Source organism: Balaenoptera musculus, chromosome 9 (assembly GCF_009873245.2).
Source record: "Balaenoptera musculus isolate JJ_BM4_2016_0621 chromosome 9, mBalMus1.pri.v3, whole genome shotgun sequence".
NCBI lineage: Eukaryota > Metazoa > Chordata > Mammalia > Artiodactyla > Balaenopteridae > Balaenoptera > Balaenoptera musculus.
The window spans coordinates 96,159,110-96,179,362 of NC_045793.1; the positions used below are offsets into that span (position 1 = coordinate 96,159,110).

General features: G+C 47.7%; 1 protein-coding gene across 3 annotated transcripts in view; it reads right to left on the bottom strand.

Annotated features, from left to right (window-relative positions):
• Nucleotides 1-220: 220 nt before the first annotated feature.
• Nucleotides 221-20,253, bottom strand: part of GLI3 (GLI family zinc finger 3) — a 284,176-nt gene continuing 264,143 nt past the window's right edge. The window contains exons 11-15 of one of the 3 annotated variants that reach the window (XM_036864314.1): nt 16,263-16,412; nt 14,617-14,781; nt 9,259-9,549; nt 4,656-4,983; nt 221-3,756 (exon numbers count right to left, since the gene is read on the bottom strand). In XM_036864314.1, the coding sequence (XP_036720209.1) occupies nt 1,406-3,756; nt 4,656-4,983; nt 9,259-9,549; nt 14,617-14,781; nt 16,263-16,412 (3,285 nt within the window). In that variant the 3' untranslated portion in view covers nt 221-1,405. The remainder of the gene's footprint in view (nt 3,757-4,655; nt 4,984-9,258; nt 9,550-14,616; nt 14,782-16,262; nt 16,413-20,253) is intronic. The other 2 variants (XM_036864316.1, XM_036864315.1) reach the window with 2 other exon arrangements.

The window sequence follows — 20,253 nt, forward strand, 5'->3', positions numbered from 1 at the left end:
TGTTTTAATCCAAAACAAAAGTCCAGATTAAGTCCACATTAAGGACAAACTGCGTGGAACACTTAACTTCTTAAATGGATGCATCACTTAATAGATAGGGTGCAAAAAAAAGGTATCCACACAGCTACAAAACTTCTTCCCTAGTGCTTTTAAATACTAAAAATATTTGAAGCGATTTATTCCAAATATCTTTGTCTGTGAGCTTTTTTCTTTTACAACCAAGTTTTATAAATCCCCTAAAATAGGGCACTTAGAATAGAAATACTCCTTCGCTATAGTGGAATTAACATATGTTAATGACATAGCCAGCTGTGGGGTTAAGTACCTATATACTCAGAACTAGATATCATCAATTCTCAGTTATCTATGAAAACGGGGCAAGAGATGGAACTATCAACAAATATGCAAACCCACAAATATTCCCCAAAACAAATTCTCCACAGTAGCTTGAATCTGCAATCCACCTACCTTCTTACCAGAACAGATGAAAGTAATAGCATGTCTGAGTGTCACCCAGCGCCCTTCCCCGTCTCCCTGGAAGAGCACTGAACATTCACGGACAGAAAGAGAGAGAGGAGGCAAGGTCGATAACTGAGAACTGTCGTATACACGTACCCACCCTAAGCTCGTGTATGGACAGGAAGAATTTTAAACCCCAATGGTGGGCACACCATGTCATGTGCAAGAGTCCCAAATTTCGACCTGTGTGTATCTGTCTAAAGCATGCTCTGAACTGAACTGTGGGCGAGGAGTGTCTCAAAAACCTGTGACCTCTGATACAGTACGCTCACAAGAGATTCCCAAACTCACTCTCCATGGATTCCCAAACTCACTCTCCATGTTCTGATTCTCGTGCCCAGTGTGGGAATTAAAAAAACAAAAGAAACAAAACACAAAAACAAACGTTGAACGTATGTAAAGGAAAATGGAAAAAAGCTGGAAGTGTAACCCCTTGGTCACAAGCACACCAATTCCTATTTCCTTGGAGTAACAGAGAAACCTGTCAAATCCTTTCCTTTGCCCTCTCTCCAAAAAGAAAGAACGTGCACACCACACATTTACACCGGTTTACTAAAAAAAAAAGGGGGGGGGGAGGGCGGGCTTACAGTTTTTTAAAAAAAGAGGGTGTTTCGAGTGTAACAATACTGATTCAAAACTGAAATGGAAGACAGTTTCTCCCTAGAATACTTTAGGGTTTTTCAGAGTCCTTTTCCATAAAAGGAATATACTTGAAACACATCCCAGTTAGGTGAGATGAGATTGCTAAAACATATACAGAACTAAAAAAAAACAAAAACGAAACAGCCAAAAAAAAAAAAAGGGTCAATTTAATCTTTTAAACTCCTAAAGTTTCAGGTCTCTTGGCAGTCTTTTTTTTTTTTCTTTTTTTTTTTCCCCCTAATGCCTACTGCATAACTGCAAGGAATTTGCTTTCTTCCGCGAGGGAGGTCAGCAGAGAACTCATGTCCCCGATTGCCATGTTGGTGGTGCTCAGAGACAGAGCTGGCAACGGGAGGGCGGCGCGTGGCGTCGTGAGCCGGGAGGAGCTATGAGAGAGGTTCTGAATGATGCTTGGGCTCAGGACTCCTGACATCAGGCTGGCGTGGTCCACGTCATCTATGATAGCATCGAAGTCAATCTGCACCCCTTCCAGGTCATGGCTGTCGAGGCTGTCCACTGTGCTCGTCACCTGGTTAGCACCTGGGGAGAGTAATTCAGAGTTTTTGGCGCTCGCCCCCTGGAGCAGGCAGCTGGCTTCTGACACGGAGAAGCACCCGGTTTTCATGTCTTGCTGACCGAAGCCCATGGTTTGGTCATAGAACTGACCAGAGTAACTCTGCACATTCGAATAGAGCTGATGGGGCTGCCCTGGCATCTCCACCTTGATGCCGTTCACCCTGCAGGTCTGACTTGGGTCGCTGAGCTGTCCTGGCTGCAGAGCGAGGCCGCCCCTCGGCCCAACCTGGCGCCGGCCGCCCCCGTAGCTGGCACACGGCTGGTAGCCCCTGACGGCTGCCAAGCTTGACAGCTGGATGCCGGTGCTGGGAGGCCCTGGCAGGCCGCTTTCTGGCCCTTGATAGACGTGGATATGTGAGGTAGCGCTGCCGTGCCCCAGCACGTGCTGCCCGGGGCGGCCTGCCCCCTGGGGGTGCATGCTGTCACTAAGCAGCTGATGCGCCAGGTACCCCTGTCCCACCGGGTCTGGGCTGGGCATGCCATTCCCCGTGCTGCCGGCTGACTCGTTCGGTGCTACCGACAGGCCAAAATCCGGCTGGCTCCCGCTGCCTGGCGTGGGGATGCTTTTCAGCTTTGCTGCCTGGATCCCGGCACCGCAGGCCCCGTCGAGCAAGCCGGGGGAGCCGGGCTGCCGGGCCAGGCAGTTTCCATACTGCTGGGCCTTATAGGGCTGTTCGTGGAAGGCGTTCCCGCTGGTGCCCGCAGCTCCGCCGCCGCCGCCGCCGCCGCCGTGGCTCACCAAGTGCTCCGGGCCCCCGAAGGAGCTGCCGTGCTCGCCGGGGGTCGGATACCCCCCAGCCGGGCCAGCCCCGCTCCTCAAGGGATTCTGTGGGTGGACGCCCACGTGGCCGTACAACGCGAAGGCGCGGGCCTGCTGCGCTGTGGACCGCGGGCCGCATTTCAGCTTGGAGGAGGACAGGTCGGCGCTGCCTGAGCTGACTTCGTTCCACTGAATGGGCAGCTCGGATTTCCCGGCATCGGTGCAGGGCGGTTCCAGCCCGCGATACTGCTGGCTGGCATGGCTGCCGGGCAGCCCAAGTGGGTCAAAGTCGCCGGGCCCGCTCCCCAGGCCGGGCCCGTGGGGCACTTTGCTGTCATCAGAGACGGTGCCCGGGAAGTGCTGCTCATACCCGACCGGGTTCTGGGAGTTTAAATACTGCACCACGTCGTCGGGCAGGAGATCCTCATCGTTCAGGCTCACATCGGCGTCCATGGTCAGGGACTCCAGGGTGACGTTCTCAGTAATGCTCGGGGGACAGGGAGACGCGTGGAAGGGTCGGGACTGGCCCCCGTCTGGCCGCGTGTAGTTCTGAAGCACTAGATTACGCTTCTCCAGGGATGGAGGCAACACCGGAGGGTTGAAGCTGTTAAGGCTGTTGAATCGCTGCGCCCGGGGCAGCGAGAGGCTCTCAGAGGCCGTCCGCACCGGGTCGCTGGCTCTTCTCACGCCGTTGCCCAGCGCATCCTGGGGCAGCAGCGGGCGCCGCCCGTAGCCGTGGGCCCCGCCGTCGCTGCATCTCCGGGGAGGATGTACGGGAGGCAGGGTGCCCGCGGGCTCCCTGCCATCGCCCAGCAGGGCCATCCGGGTCTTGAGGCTCATCCTCTCCATGTTGGGCAGCGGGGTGGGCGGCGGACCGCCCGTGGCAGCGGCGTACTTGGCTTTCAGGCGGTACTGCTGGGCGGGCGTGAGGCTGAGCAGGCTGGGCAGCCCGTCGCCCTGGCTGGCCTCGCTGGACCTGCGCGACGCGTCGGTGGAGATGGGGTCGTAGGAGTCGGCCACGCTCACGTTCTGGGGGCGCCCCTCGGCCTGGGACGCCTCGCTGGAGCGGCGGCTGGAGAAGCAGGGCGAGATGCCGGAGGAGCGGCGGCTGCTCAGGTAGGCGGAGCTGATGGTGCTGGCGCTGCTGTCTCTGCGGTTGAGCAGGTTCAGCATGGTGATGTCCACCCCAGAAAGGTCGCTTCTGTTCGGGAGAAGCGGCGGGGGCCCGCCCAGACTGCAGCTGGTACTGGGCTGCGTGCCTGCGGAGAAAGCCGGGGAGACAGGGGTTCATTTCAGGGTGACTTAACACGGGTGTCGGCGAACAGTGACTCTTTTCGGTTTCCGGGGCCGGGCGGTCTCGGCCGTGGTTACCCATCGCCGCCCTGCAGCACCAAAGGGCCTGGGGACAGTAGTAAAGGGGTGGGTGAGGCTGGGTGCCAATAAAACTTTATTTACAAGAGCAGGTGGGAGCGGTACATGGCCCACGCCTGGTTGAAAGGAAACAGTAATAACTCCCTGGATGAGTTAAGCTCCTTCACTGGTGCAGTGTAAGGGCCAAGTGAAGGGTCCCTGGAAGTATATACGGTGCTCAAGTTACAGGAAGTACCAGGGCAGAAGGCATATATCTAAACTCAGGGCTTCCCCATGACATCCTATGCGGGTGGAGCGCACCTGAGTAGGTGGGGTGGGGGAGGTTCACCCTTGGGATATGCTGCAGATATCGAGTGTAATCTCAGAAACACAAACTGACTGGGGGCCGACAGTGACAAAGATGGCTTGCCTTTCTCTGAATTGGGCCATCAGTCAAAGTGGCTGCTTAGCTCCTGGCTGCAGACTATGGAAGCCAGAGACAGGTGCTAACCTGGGACGCCTCTGCGGCTGGGATTTCCTTCCCCTGGTCTAAGAGGTGTGATTTCACCATCAGAATATCAGTCATGCACAGCCTTACTTTTCATTTCAGGATTATCCTCTTACTGCCTGCTTTTAAAATATGGACTCTCCAGAAAGGCAACACTAATATTTATGGTTCCAGCATCATTTTAGGGCTGGTGGGCAAACAAGCAAATGGAAAACCAAGGGCCCGGGTCTGCTTAGTGCTCCGGCTGCCCTTGAAAGAACAGAAAACCCCGCGCGGACACGAGGACTGGCCAGAACTCACCGTTTCCTATGAGAGGAGAGACCGCAGGGGCTTTGGGGGGTAGAATGGGATGCAGTCGCGGAAGCATTCCATTCACTTGTTTGAGTCTTTCTAGCTTGACGTGCTCCATCCATTTGGTCCCTGCCGGGTTCCTCCGGGCTTGCAAAGCGAGGGCTGTGGTTGCAGTGGAAATGGTCGAGTCCATGATTGGGGTTTCGTCGATGGCACTGAGGTCGCCCATACCACCTCCATCGGTTAGAGGAAGCTCGAGCCCACTGTTGGAATAGTTGCTGATGGGGGACTGTTGGCTGCTGCATGAAGACTGACCACCAGGGCTTGGCTGAGATGTCTGTGCGGTCAAGAGGAAAGGACAGAAATGTCACCCGAATGATGAAGGCCAGGGAGCGGATGACGAGAGACCACGCAGATCAAGTCCTGCGGGATTCTCAGTGGGTGGGATGAGAAGAACTATGTTGCGGTGAGTGGAGGTGGCCTCTGTCAGCCTCAGTGACTGCGCAGCAGGCAGATGTGCAGTGGAGGGAATGGACAGCGGGCGGTGCGGATATGATGCATCAGCCATGGAACCCTGCCCCAAATGCCAACTCTGCATCACACTTCCTTGTTGGTTCCCACCCCGCCTCCATGACTTTATCCTTTGGGCAAATTACTTAGCCACTCTAAACCTCAGTTTGCTTATCCAGAAAATGGGGACAATTTATTTATCCTAGGGATTGTTGTGGGCATGAGGTGTAAAGCCCTGAAAACACACAAAGTTCAAAAAGACCTGGATGACAGTAATTAATTGGCTCGGAGAGCATTAGCAGTTGTTATTATAATTGCTTTAGTCCTCGGAATATATGTTCCAAGAGCACATGTTACCTCCCCTCCAACCAGCCCCTCTATACCATTCCAGGCTGGTTCCCCAAGCTCTTGTAACCTCTCTACTTTCCTTCTACATTTTCTTGCTTTGTAGAACTCCAAGCAGGGTGTAGGTAAAAGCAGTTGTAAGAGGGAAAACTTCAATCACTTAGCTTCTGCTATAGCCAGGAGAATTGCATTGCACTAGGAGAATTGGGCCAGGTTTCCCTAACCCCAACGAAGTGGACTGGGTAAGCCAATTCTGCAACTCGATGGGAACTTAATCTGGTCCACTGGTTCTCAGGGAAAGGACCCCCCCGCTCCACGGGCCCCTGGCCGTGGGGACTGGAAAGCTGTCTCCACAGTTGGGAGCCCTCTATAGAATGGCCTGCATTGAGCAGTCCACACAACCTGGAACTGGCCCCTCTAAAATTCCAGTGGTGCCCTGGTGGATAAACACTCTAATCCTTTATGCAGAGATAAGAAATGTGATGCTCAGAGAAGTTCAGTGACTGCCCAAAGTCACAAAGCGAACACTGTGATGACCTAGACCCCCAGCCCAGCCTCACTTCCATTCCTCTGTAGCACCCTCTCCGCTGTCACCTAAAAACTAAAGCCTGACAGCAGCCCAAGAGCAGGGAGCGATAACTACACACACTCCAGTATAGACGGCTGTGGTCTCTGGTGGAACCACAGTGCTGTCAGCAAGGGGTCTGGACACAGTCATTTTCCGTGGAACCCGTTACAGTTTTTCTGAGAACACAGTACATACACCCAAGCAAATGAACACTTTCTAAGCGAGCACCGCATGGTATACTAAGCGTGTCCTGGGCAACCAAGCAGAGAAAAATAAGATACACAAATGTGATCATGAATGCATGAAGCCTGTCTTAAGGTTTTGCTCCTGCAGTGTCCTGAAGGGCCAGATCACCTGCTCCTTTGCAGAGAACTTAGATCATCCAGGGCTTTGGATGTCTTTTACGCTTGGATTGTCAAATCAGCATGTGTGTGTGTGTGTGTATGTGAATCTGTGAGTATGTACACACACACATGCAGGCTCACACTTCCACAGGGCCCGGAAGAAGGCTCACATGCACCTACAATTAGAAAATGCTTAAAGGAGCGCAGACATTTCAATATAGATTAAATTGCCAACAACAAGTGTATTCAGATCTTGCTCTAAGACGGTGGTGCACGTCCGGTCCAAGAATAAATTTACACTAGTCAATATGACAATTAAATAGTCTTTGAGAACATCTGCTTGGTCGGTCCCAGTGTGATTTATTATGAAAACCTAGACAAATAGAATGATGAATTTCAACATCTAACTCCACATTTCCACATGCTGAATGTTCAAAACACATCACTTCTATGTTGGAAACATATCTGAGTAATGTCCACTACTAAAAATATCACAAAGGACAAAGACGAAAGAAAAGTGAAACAAATAAAAGTTAAATGTTAAAATGAAAACAAAACAGAGAGCAGAGAAGCCAAAATTCCCTCACCTTATTACCCACTGTCCTTAGGAAGTGAGAACAAGACATTTAGGAGCATTACACAGAAGAGAAGTTGGAGTAATAAGAAAAAAAGAAGAAAGAATTTAATTTATAGCATGATGAGCAAATCAAAGACAAGTTTTTGAAGAAAGAATATTAGAAATGTAAATCTCCTGTGCCTTAGTAAATGCCTATGAAGATACCTACTTATATTTACATGTGTGTGTACATATTCATAAAATAGTCCCCCGTGGAAATTTGATTAATTTATTACCCTCACTGAGCCTCAGTTTCCACACCTGTAATATGAGGGGCCTAGTCTCAGTCTCTGTGAACTCTTTCCAGCCCTTTGTTTCTATGATTTAATTATTTTATAAAATATTTCACATCTTGGAGAACCTCAGATGTCACTGAGCAAACTCACTGTAAATTTTTATTTCTACCAATTTTCTTTTTAAAGAATGGGTGTTTGGAGAAGAGATAAGTTTCCTTTTCTTTTCTTTCTTTTTTTTTTTAAACTTTTTTTGCTACGGATGTACATTAGAAGTACAAGGGATTCTGGGTTCCTAGGATGTCCTAAAAACATAAATCATTGTCTTTCAATGACATAATCTAGGAGACCACAAATTCACTTTCCTTGTTTCATTAAACACTTGAGGATAAATGGTTGAATCTTTTGCACAATTATTATATAGGTGGACCTTATTTTAGGAAATTGATAAATGCTCCCCCCCAAAAAAGTATATAAAACACAGTTTACGAACTGATTAATTTAAAAGTATAGTGATCAGTCATAACACGTATATAAACTTCTTACTAAGGTGTTTTTTAAAAGCAAAGCACGGCTACCCACTGGGAAATAATGATACATCTGGATAGCTTATTTGCATGACTTTTGGCTAGACTTAGGGTCACTTTCTAAGACTCGTAAGAGTTTAAAGACAAACTCAGTAAGTCATTAAAATTCAATTAAGTCATTAAATTCCACTCTATCGATTCTGAAATTGTATGTGCATTTATTTCCGCCCATACATACTGCCACATGGTGACATAACTTAGGAATTCATAGGATGTCCATCCAATTCTTGGACTTCTCTAATTTTAAGCAAATGCTTCCTTGAACTGAGTAGAAATCTGCCTGTCTGGTCATTTCCATGCATCTGGAAGTCTAAGCCTGTGACTTCTATCTAGTACGTTTCTTCCATATCCCGAGATTGACAGACTAGAGCCCAAAGCACAGAGCTGACTGCATTATACATATGCCAAATGCAAATGTGCTAAATCTCCTCTGATCGCTACTCTCTTCATTTTTCTCGTTGTCTTTGGAAAAGTTTTAGATAGTTTATTCTGGCCCATGCATAAGGCAAAATCACCAAGTGAAGTTTGAAAGAAGCTGCAACAGTAGCTTAATCCATGTATCCTATTTGTCATCAAACCATATGATTTTTGCTGATGACATCTTTCAAATCCCTCCCTTGCTTTCCACCTCCTCAGTTCAGGCACCACTGCAGATATACGGTCTCGAAGTCTATCAACCAATCTCTAGATTGGCACTGGAGTTGTCTTTAATAAAAACTTAGAAAATCTAAAAAAATCCCTTTATATCCTCCCCCTCTTTTTACTCTGGCACATTTTCCCGGGGCGCCAAGGCCGGTGCTTGGCTCCTTCAGGTCCTGCTCCCCAGCATGCGGTCCTTCCCCTCTCTGAGCGCTGAACTTGGCGGCCACCTGCCCTCTGCCTTCCCATCGTGTCCTCAAGTGCACTGGCTCCGAACCCCCTGACCCAGACTTGTCTTAAAGGCCCATCACACTGAGCTGTGTTTGTTTCTTGGTCTCCCTATCCCACTGGACTACAGACCCATAAAGAATAGGGGCCGTGGCTTATTTATCTTGGGGTCACCAGGGCAAAGAAGTCAGAAAATATGTTTACAGAAGGAATGAATGGATGATTCTCTACATTAGAGACCCGCTGAAAATGTGCACCGTGGTGTCTGTCTACCTCCCACAAGGTGGGATGCTTCCAGATCGATTTCAAAAACCAGTTAGGAAACCCTGGAACTCTTTTCTGAGCTGAGCTCTGCTGTGCAGATCAACCTGGGGTAGGCAATCCGGATCAGGGAGCTCTGACCTCCGTAAATCAAACAGTGGGATGCAGTGAGAACGGGGCAGTGAAGTCCGCCCCTCGCCCCTGCCCCCAGCGCCCTACCTGGCCCCTTTAAAGACCTGGGAGAACTTTGGGGAAAACCAGAAGGAAAGCGAGTGACATACCATGGGCTTCTCCGCCTTGACCGTTTTCACTTGGAGGCATTCTTCCCGCTTTGAGGTAGTGTTGCTGAGGCCCTTCTGCTCCCCGAGGGCTCCCTGAGTCTGCCGGCCGGGTGACCTAGACTGTGAGTGGCCGCCGGAATCTCGTGGCGCCGGGGGCCTGGGGTGCACGTCCCCACGCTGCTTCTTGGTGACGTGAGCCTCTGGGCCGTGCACGGTCTTCACGTGTTTCCGGAGGGAGCTGGGGTCTGTGTAGCGCTTGGTGCAGCCGGGGATTTTGCACACGTACGGTTTCTGCCAAATGCCCCAAGGATGAAAGAATAGGTTGTTATCAAAGCGATTATCCCCCCGCCCGACGGTCTTTTGTGGCTACTCATTATATTTTTAATTCTTTCAAAGCACGATCACAAGGCTGTGAGGTGTTCAAAACCCTCTAAATGGTGCAAAGGTTTAATAAACGGAATCCAGCTTGAATACATTATTATTTTAGAGAATGCTCAGGGTGAGCGAAGAACGTGTAAATTGCGTTTATGTTCTTGGAAGCATTTATCCTGTGAGTAGGAAGAAGTATCATGGTGTCACGTGGTGCTCAAGAGATAACTTGATGATGAGGATGGTGGTGATGATACTGCTGATGATAACAGAAGAAGGTTAAAAGACACCCATCCTTTAATGAGAAGAACACTTTGGGGAGAGCTGGTGTGAAGACCTTTCTTACAAATGTCCTGGTTCTCAGACCTAATATCACTCTACCTCCTTTGAAAATGAGCTCTTTACACATTGACGCAGTAAAAAAAATAATTGCCTGCAGCCTCTCCTGGGTTAGATATCACTAAAATACTTTCCTTTGGGTTGTATTACAACTGCGGGGGGGGGGCGGTTGTTCAGGGCTCAGAATATCCAGAACCTTTCTGATCTTCAAAGCCGTAAGCCCTGTTGGAATGTCCACGAATGCTTACTCGTAAACTGATGAGGGCAGATTGATGTCGTCCTGGAGACGAGGATTCCTGGATGAAGCTCTGCTCGCAAGTACTAAGATCTAGAAATTATTTCATGCTACTTTTATTTTCTATGTGGGCCAGTGATCAAGCCTACAGATACAGTCATAAAAAATTATATGAACCCTTATAGCTGAATATACTCAAATCACAGAACTCATGGCATTGTATTCATGACCAACATCAGAACTGTGATTTCGTTTACTTTCCTTGAAATCTAATATATTCACGGTTACTTATATGAGTCTATATTTACCTCTGTGTATACCAGAATATGAGCTATTAGGTAAACAGTAGTCATAAAAATCATGCTTAATATAATGCATCCATTACAGTTATATTAAAAAGATTCCCTGTCTTATAGAATGGTGCTTTTTCCCTAAAAGCCCAAGAACAGACTGAGAGCTACCTAAAATGATGAAATGTCCTAATGTAGTGAAATAAAGATTCCAGAAATTATCTTGAGAAACCTCACCTCCAAATTTGAGATTCTTTTGGGTAGAATTGATTCCCATTAACTACAAATTACTTCTATTCAGGAGCTTGTGTGATTTGCAGCATATATATATATATAATGAAATGAGCACATCAAATTCTATGCATTAGGGACAGAAGAATGGCTCTGATGATTAGTGCTATTACCGTGTAGCATCTGACCTTGGCCCTGTGCTTGCTCACTCTGCCGCTGTGACAGACAGGCAGGAATGTATGGCGTAGGGAGAGGGAACACAAAGCCAGGCCACTGTTACATGTTTGAAGAGCTACTCTTCCCATAAATATCTGCATGTATGTATCACGGGTTAGCTTGGAAATGAGAACACAGCTAGAGGTGGAATGAATCTGCTAATGTTCATCAGCTCCTGCATTTCCAGGACCAACAGAACATACAAGTACATGTGTGCCCATGTGCCCTTGCATGTGGACATATACAACAGCCACCTACAAAAAAACTCCAAGAACACAGGGTCAGGAAACTTAACTTCACAAGAAAACACATTAACTCAGTTACGTATCTTGGCCCCCAAATTCTGTTGTGATGAATGACTGAAATGCAATCTAATTGTAGGTTAAGATAAATGTTGTCAGGATTCTGAGTTACGCGTATTTCCTGTCCTGGATACTTAACTTTTGGTACTGTCATTGCCTTCTTGACTCCCTGAACTGTAAGGTACTTTGTGAAAGTGGGGATACTTATTCTACTTGACTGTGTAGAATGTATCCAAATCAAATTTTTGGTAAACATTTAATGGCCTCTACTATAGGCAAAACTCTGAGCACAAAGTTTTATAAGACAGGGTAAAATCTCAAGGGGTATAAAATATGGTAGGAAAAATAAGACAGCATGAATTATCTACAGTACAAAGTGTGGATGCTAGAGAAGGATGTGGACAGAGGGGAATCATTTTTGCATTGGGATGATCATGGGAGGCATCAATTCAGTTTCTGTATCTGGGTATAATGCCCAGCTCATGGGGTCAGGGTATGGGCTCAATCAGACCACGTACAGGCGGTGCTTATCACGATGTGATGTGTGGCACATAATAAGTGCTCAATAAACAGAGCTTTGATTAGGAAGAGGTGTCATAGTTGGGTCCTGAAAGACAAACAAGATGCTGAAGGATAAAAATGAGGGCAAGAGGATGCGAAAAAAAAAAAGTATCCAGAGCAAAGGTCCAGCAGCAGGACCACTTCAGGCATGCAGGCATGGCTGTCTGGAAGGTTCCATTCATGGTCACCATTGTGAGAGGTCAAGGGAATGGTGAAAGGGAAGGCTTGGGTCCAGTGAGAGCAAATACAAGCCTAAGGAGTCTAAACATTTCCTATAGGAAAAACGGAGCCACTGGAACTTTCTGGAGAGGAAGACACAACCGAATCAGAGCTCCAGGAAACTGGCTGCGTCTGGTTTTGGGAGGAACGGGAGCTCCATGTCCTGGAGTAGGCAGCCCGGTCAGAGGCCACTGCGATGGTTCAGTGACCCTAAATGGGCAGGGCAGCCATGGGGGCGGGGAGGAGACCTAGATTACCCGAATGGGTATTGCTCCCTTCCTGTCCTATTCTACCCTGTTTGCCTCATCTAGAATAGCAAAGTGCTCGGCAGGTAACTAGCTATCAATATTTGTTCAGTGAAAGAACGAAGATACAAATAAGAGAGCAAAGAAATGAAAGAAGACATCTAGATTTGTCTACAATTGCTTGATGATGCAAGTCTGGATTTCCTGGATACACTTAATTTTGGTGTATCTGAAACCGTCCATCATTCATACGCCAGGACGAGGGCTTTCTCTATGTGGAATAGAGGAAAAATGATTTACGTGTTTGTGAATAAAATTATATTTATGTGTTTATGACCAATGTTAATCATTTATTTTAGGTAAATTGCTCAACCTTGGTGAAAGATATTGTTGACCAAGGTGTGTTTTAATCTCATGATGAATATTAAACTCTCTACAACATTGCACTTTTTATTGCACAGAAGGATTCATGTTTAAATATAATGCACTTAATTAAAGCAAAGAAGACATGGGCACACATTTGAAGTCCATAAAAAGATAAAAAGCTCAGTAAGTATGTTTATATGTATGCACTGCTAAAGTCCTAACATACCCAGTGTCCAAACTGATCCACAATAACAGGAGAGAATCTGTAGGAATGAATGCCCTCTAAGTTTCTAGTCATAATTGTACTTAAATACATGAAATGTAAACATATTAATTAAATTCTAAGTTAATCAAATCTCCTAAAACATTTTAAATTGAGATTTAATTCACATCCCATAAAAATAACCCTTTTAAGCTGCACAATTCAGTGGCATTTAGTACATTCACAATCTTGTGCAATCGTCCCCAGTATCAAATTCCAAAATATTTTCATCATCCCAAGAAGAAACCCTGCACGTATTAGCAGTCAACCCTATTCCCCCTCGTCCAGCCTCTGGCAACTACCAATCTACTTTCTGTCTCTATGGATCTGCCTATTCTAGACCCCCTAGAAGTTGGTACAAAACAAGTACAGTGGATTACACCGCAACTGTCGCACATTGTAAAGCATTTTTGACGTAAAAGATGGAGATGTGGCATCTCCTCTAAAACACCTGCAAACAGTGGATCAATAATAAGAGATCCTAAAGGACTCAGGTTTCCTTATTCTACTATGAACCATTCAGAAAGGGTCTGTATAAGTGAACTCATGTGTGTGAGTTTATGTGTGAGCGTGCTTTTTTTAGAGTGTGGCTAATCCTCTTAGAGTTGTTTTTGCTCTGTCAGTTCGGCTGAAAGGAAACTTGGTGAGGACCATCTCTGCCACCTTCAAGCCAATGGCCAGTGAGCTGAATGGTCCACTTTTACCAAATTCCCTCTCCCAGCTCTCCATCTGGAAGATCAAGAATGGGCCTGATTGGCACCTCGTGGGGTCAGACGAGAGTCAGGCCAAGGTCAAAATGCTCCTTTTCTCACACAATTTCAAGCAAACTGATGACCTACTTTGTGGGGCAGAACTACATCTCATGTGAACAAATTCTGGGTAGCTAGCCTATTTCTACCACAAACGTAGGGAGCCTTTGTGTTAATCTCTGGGTACATTCAAGAGAAGACTTCACAGAGGAGGAAGAATCTAAGCTAGATCTTCAAGGAGAAATTGGAGGTCTGCAGGCAGACGTGCATTAAAATGTAAACAAAATGAATTGGAAATCATTTTTGTTCATTCTTATGCTTCTCTGAAATTTGGGGGGATAAATACCTAAAAATAACAACAACACAATAGGAACCACCTACGACCATGAAGCTTTACTCAATATATTATCTTAAATAACTGACTAGAAACCATTCTGGGTTTCTACCTTCCAAGATCCTTTGGAATTTAGAATGTCTGGAAATCCTATTTAGCCAAGGTGGGTTACTCTGCAAAAGTCTTTTTTGATATAAGCGCCTTTGAAGATACCACCTAGAGAAAGCAAATAAAGGTGGCTGTCTCAGCAGTAAGCTGTCGGCTGTCAACACCTCGCTTCTGAGTCTCTCCTTGGTGCTTACAGGGTCGTCCTTTGAATGCATTCTTGCTCTTCCAGGCAGAGCGAGCGGATGGAATTCCAAGTTAAATGCTCCTGCTGTCTGACCACTAGGTGGCAGTACTGAACAACGTGAAACTCGTTCCCCCTTCACCCTGCACGTCTCTCCCATCCGAGCCCAGGTTTCAGCCCTACCTTTGGGGCCCCGAGCCTTCACCTGCAGCATTAGGACCCACTCGTGCTGGGAGTGGCCAGAGGCAAATACAACGGAACAGGTTTGCGTTTCCAAGTACGTTCCCCAGAGGATTTTTTATTTCCACCACAAGCTCTGGACCCAACACGTGTCTCCTGGAGGGGCCTTACCTCGTTGGAATGTGTCCTATTCTGGTGCTTGGCGCGATCAGAGGCATTCGAGAAAGCCTTGTTGCAACCTTCGTGCTCACAGACGTACGGTTTCTCTCCAGTGTGAGATCTCAAGTGTGTTTTCAAGTTTTCGAGTCTCGAGTAGGCCTTTGTGCAACCTTCAAACTGAGGAGAAAACAGGTAAATCTGGATGATCCCACACAATGACGGCTGATGTATCCCACTCGCTCCGCGTGGATGAAAGACGGGGATGTTTGGGGGACTTCCCTGGTGGCGCAGTGGTTAAGAGTCCGCTTGCCAATGCAGGGGACACGGGTTCGAGCCCTGGTCCGGGAAGATCCCACATGCCGCGGAGCAACTAAGCCCATGCGCCACAACTACTGAGCCTGCGCTCTAGAGCCCTCGAGCCACAACTACTGAGCCCGCGTGCCACAACTACTGAAGCCCGCACACCTAGAGCCCGTGCTCCGCAACGAGAAGCCACCGCAATGAGAAGCCCACGCACTGCAAAGAAGAGTAGCCCCCGCTCGCCGCAACTAGAGAAAGCCCATGCGCAGCAACGAAGACCCAATGCAGCCAAAAATAAATTAATTAATTAATTTAAAAAACAAAAGACGGGTACGTTTGGAGGGTTGGCAGGTTTTCAAAACCAATGAACAAAAGTCCACTAAACTCTGCCTTTATTGGGATTCAGATGGGGCTCAGGGCCGTTCGAGAGAAAGCGTTTTCAGGGCTAAGTAAAAATCCTGGACTTTTTTTTTTTTTTTTTTTTAATAGGCCACTCAATGTGGACAATGGGTTTCATTATCTGCTCAGGGATCTCCTTGAATTCCCACTGATTTCAGATTCAGCACAAAGTTCATTAATATGGCTTTGTGTGCCTACAAAGGCACGGAATTTGATCCTGTTTGTAAAGGGCCTTTAAGATGTAAAGTACCAGGGCTGAGCCTTGCCTGGCAGGCACCTTAGTGAAAGAAGCCTTAGCCTCGCAGGAATCCCAACCCGCTCCTCTAGGTCTGTACTGGGCCATGGGGACAGACTAGGAGGGCGAGGAAAAACTCTAAAGCCCTAAGGGTTATAGTTGTAAAAAGTCAACCTAAGTTTATCAAGTCGAAACTGGCCCCTCCCTGTGCTCCCCAAGGCTCTGGTGTGACAGGCACTGGTGCTGGGGCAGGCCCAGTGGCCCGGTGCTCACTCCCAGTGCCGGATGGCACGTCCCCACTGCCACCTGCCCGCCTGCCACTCTGCAGAGCTGGGCTGTCTGACTCAGTTGCTGCTAGCCATGTGGGGCTATTTAAATTTAAAATTTTAAGTTAAGTTAAAATTTAAAAATCAGTCCTGTGGGTTGCTCCAGTCACATCTCAAATGCACGTGTGTCTCATGGCCACCATGTTGGACGGGGCGGGTCTAGATCAATTCCTTCCAGCATCCCCCAAAGCTGTCAGCATCCTTTCTCCATTTCTCACCTCCCCACCCCCCCCGTTTTGGAAACCCCTCTCAAAACCCCGGGAGTTTATCACAAACAGCACTCCAACCCTCTTCCGCCACCACTCATCAGCTCGCACGGCCCTTGGAGTACAAGGAAGGACCCACAGGTGCAAGACTCCCCTAAGTGGACAGCTGGCCCCCGCCCCTTCAGTACTCACAGTGCATTTGTGAGGCTTCTCCCCCGTGTGCCTGCGCATGTGCACTACCAACATGTACTGGGCTTTGAAGGGTTTCTGTTCTCTCGAGCAATCTAGCCACCGGCACACGAACTCCTTCTTTTCTCCATGGATATGGTCGTTATTTATATGCTGGAGTTTGGAAAAAGAAAGAGAGAAATAAAATGGAAATGTACTACTCTTTTCTGAAGGCAACAGAACGGAGTGTCCCAAATCCCCCAACCTTAAGTCCTAAAGACTCCACGGTACCTTTACTATATTGCAAACCTTTACTATACCTTTACTATATTTAGGATGTTTCCTAAGTAAATTTGCTCTTACTGACTGTGGAGGGATACTTCCTAACTTGTAGGAGTGATCCGGTTTGCAAGAAGCCTGGTGTCCCAGAAAAAGTCCTGCAAGGGCATCAGAAGAGCAGAAACGGGGTGAGACACCCACGTCTGCTCTGGGCCTCCGTTATCTTTCATCGGCCAAGTCGGGGTCAAGGTGAACTGACCACAGAGGTGACCTCCAGCTCTCACTCCCTCCAGGCCTTGGGTAGCACCTTGGGTTAGTGCTGTGGCTCAAGACTGCAGAAAGGGCATACACACACACACACACACACACACACACACACACACACACACGTCTGTAACAAGGACCAAGAAAATCCAAAGCACTTTTTCAAACGACACTTTAGTTCCAATTAGTGGGCTCACCCCTTTGATAAGAATCACAGAGAAATGCCCTTGATATTGAAGGTGAAGGCCAGGCGATCGTCAACAAAACTCTTAGTGTCTGAGGGCCTTTGCTGTTCTCATACACAAATTAAAGGAATGGATTCCCTAGTTTCTAAGGTTCTTCCCAGCTCCAGGATTCTGTTAGTTCGGTTTTTAAAATGAAGATGAACTTCCCTGAATTCCAATTCAAAGTTTTAGGATCAATTTTTTAATAGAGTTCCTTGGATTCATACGTCAAATGCCCTACAACTAGGAGACACGTGAAATCTACAGCAGCGCCAGAGGAAGAGATGGCTCTTAATCTGGACCAAATTCAAGTCTAGTCCAGTAAGATGAGCCTATGATTTTAATGTCCAGTCACGGATGATGGAGGAAGCTTGTGCCCTAGGTTGATCCTGTTGTTTTTACTCTCTGGCCACTCCATACTTTATTTGCCTTAATTCAAGGCCTTTGTGAGTCCTTTCTCCCACATAACGTGGAAGCATATCACTAAAAAATGTGTGCAATGAGAGAAACCTCCTCTGGGTTCCCTGAGCCCCGTAACAGTGACATGACGTTTAATTACGTTCCTGCGTAGGCTCTGGTTCCTAACTGAGTGGTCTCTGGGGACCTGGTGGTAAAATTCCACCATCACTCGACCTTTCTCAGCTATTCCACGAGGCAGCCGGCTGCCGCAGGGAAAAAAATAAATAAATAAAGCAGTCTGTTGTGCTGTTTGGGGAGTTTATAAAACTGGATGCGGGCAGAGAAAAGCAATTGCTGTGTACTCTCCTCTCCTAGAACAGCTCTCAGAAAGCCCGAGAAACAGGGGAGAGCGGGTGACACAGCCCAGGGCGCAGGCGCACAACTAGGATCCTTTTAGGCGCTCTGAACACAACGAGGAAACCACACAGAATCGCTCAGGTTCACGACAGCACCCCAACCCCCGGCACACAGACGTGTGTTTCTTATAAAAAGCCAACTGTCCTCAGTATGAGTGTTTCTTAAAAGTGATGCTGGGAATAAGTTCATCTGTATCATTTTTCTAGATTCCACATGTTAAGTGATATTATACAATATTTGTTTTTCTCTTTCTGACTTCACTCTGTCCGACAAGCCTAGAGACACAGACATAGAGGACAAACATGGATACCAAGGGGGGAAGGAGGAGTGGGATGAATTGGGAGATTGGGACTGACATACATACACTACTATGTATAAAACAGATAACTAATGAAAACCGACTCTATAGCACAGGGAACTCTACTCAGTGCTCTGTGGTGACCTAAATGGGAAGGAAATCCAAAAAAGAGGGGATGTATGTATACGTATAGCTGATTCACTCTGCTGTAAAGCAGAAACTAACACAATATTGTAAAGCAACTATATCCAATAAAAATTTTAAAAATGTGGTGCAGGGGCACATACGTGGATGAAGAGAACAGATGTGCCGGCCAGGGGATAACATGCCATCTTTAAATTTATGCTTCGAGAACAGGTCTGCACCTGTTCACATCACCCAGGATTGTCCCAGATGGGTGCTGGAGCCCAATCTTTAAGCCCACATGATACAGAGAGGTTCTATGAATTCTCCTTTCCAGGCAAAGCAATGAATGATCACACAAGTCCACTCCATACAAATTGCTCTTGGTTCAGTTTTTTTCCAAGTTATTAGGCATCAAGCTTCCTGGATGAATAGGCATGAAAGAAAATGAAGGAAGGAAGGGAGGGAGGGAAGGAGGACGGAAAGAAGGAGGCAGACACAGTTAAAACTGGAAAACGGTCTGAGAATTTGGGCTGAGCCTGCTGCTTGAGTCATGACCCACACCTTTCGGTTTCATATTCTCGGCAACTGACAGGTGGCCCTGGTACTTGGCGGGTCCTCCGTAAATATTTGTTGGACTGATTGGCTCCTGTGAGAAACTGAACTTTCCCTGGACCAGAGAAATTATACTTGATGCGTTTGCCTAGCTTACTTCAAATGCATTTCATCCAGTATCCGTACAGTAAGATATTAATGTAGGTGTTATGTTACTTTAAAATAATATAGCATCAAGAATTCAAAAGGACTTGAATGATTTGAATGATAACCCAATGAGAACCCCGTCTTGCTGGGGAGAATAAAACAAATACTCAGCGACTGCCAACATTTCATTCATCGCCCACACATTGACACGTAGGTACTGGGTACCACTCCACACCAGGCCCTGTGCTGAGGAATCAGACAGACCTGAGTCTTGCCCTGAGGAAATTACAGGGCAGGGACATGGAATTACCAGAGGGACACAGATAATGGCTTAAAGGACTACAGTACAATTATAGTTGTGATCAGCGTTTTGAAGGGAAATAAGAGGGTTTTAGAAAAACAATTAACAGGAGGTCCCAAATCCGCGGGGAGCACCAGAGACCAGAGTTGGCTTCTCCAATGAAGTGGCATTTAAAGTAGGACCTGAAGGATGAGTGGAGACTTGGCAGGTGTGCAGGTAAGGGTGTGGGTGGGGAGAAAGATGGACGGAAACCCCTGGAGAAGGACAGAATTTGGTGCCTTTGAGGAACAGGGTGAGGAACACACAGGGCAGGAGAGGATGGGCCAGGCTGACACAGGAGGCTTCCAGCACTGCCACTGCTTGGTGTAGTACGAAGGCACGAGTTTCCAGGGGTCCAGTGGATACCAGTGAGGTAGCCAAGCTTGGGCCCACCTAAAATGCAGAGTGCTGGGTCAGGTGTCCAGCAGGGAGACTATAGGATAGACCCCTGCATAGAACTCAAGCGCACCCCCCACCAGAAAGCCAGCACTTGGACGCCTGCCCCAAGCGACCTGGAGTCACTCAGGGGAACGGGGATGACCAACAGGGAAGCACCACCAGCAGCTAGTGAAGCAATGGACCCTGTCTCTTGCCCTCCCCATCATGCTGGAGGGAGCCAGGCTCTAGGAGGAGAGGGAAGAGGTCCCCTCCTGGATGGGTGGCGTGGTAGGGGATGAACAAACAGCCTGCCAGCCCCCTGGAGCTGTGAGCCCGGCTGGTATAGGGAGGGGAGGCTCTGAGTGGATAGCAGGTTAGAGGTTTAAATCGGATGGGACTTTAGTAACCAAAAGTGGCTGAGACGCTGTAGAAGCTGCCGACCAGGGTGTTGAAGGATCTGCCACTGAGCTGGGAGGGGAGAGCTGACAACAGGCTGATGAGGCCGGTGACTGGAAAGTGCAAACCATTTCAGATTAATACCTGGCCAAGCTGCATCGGCCTTGGCCTCTGGGACGGTATCTGAAAACCCCA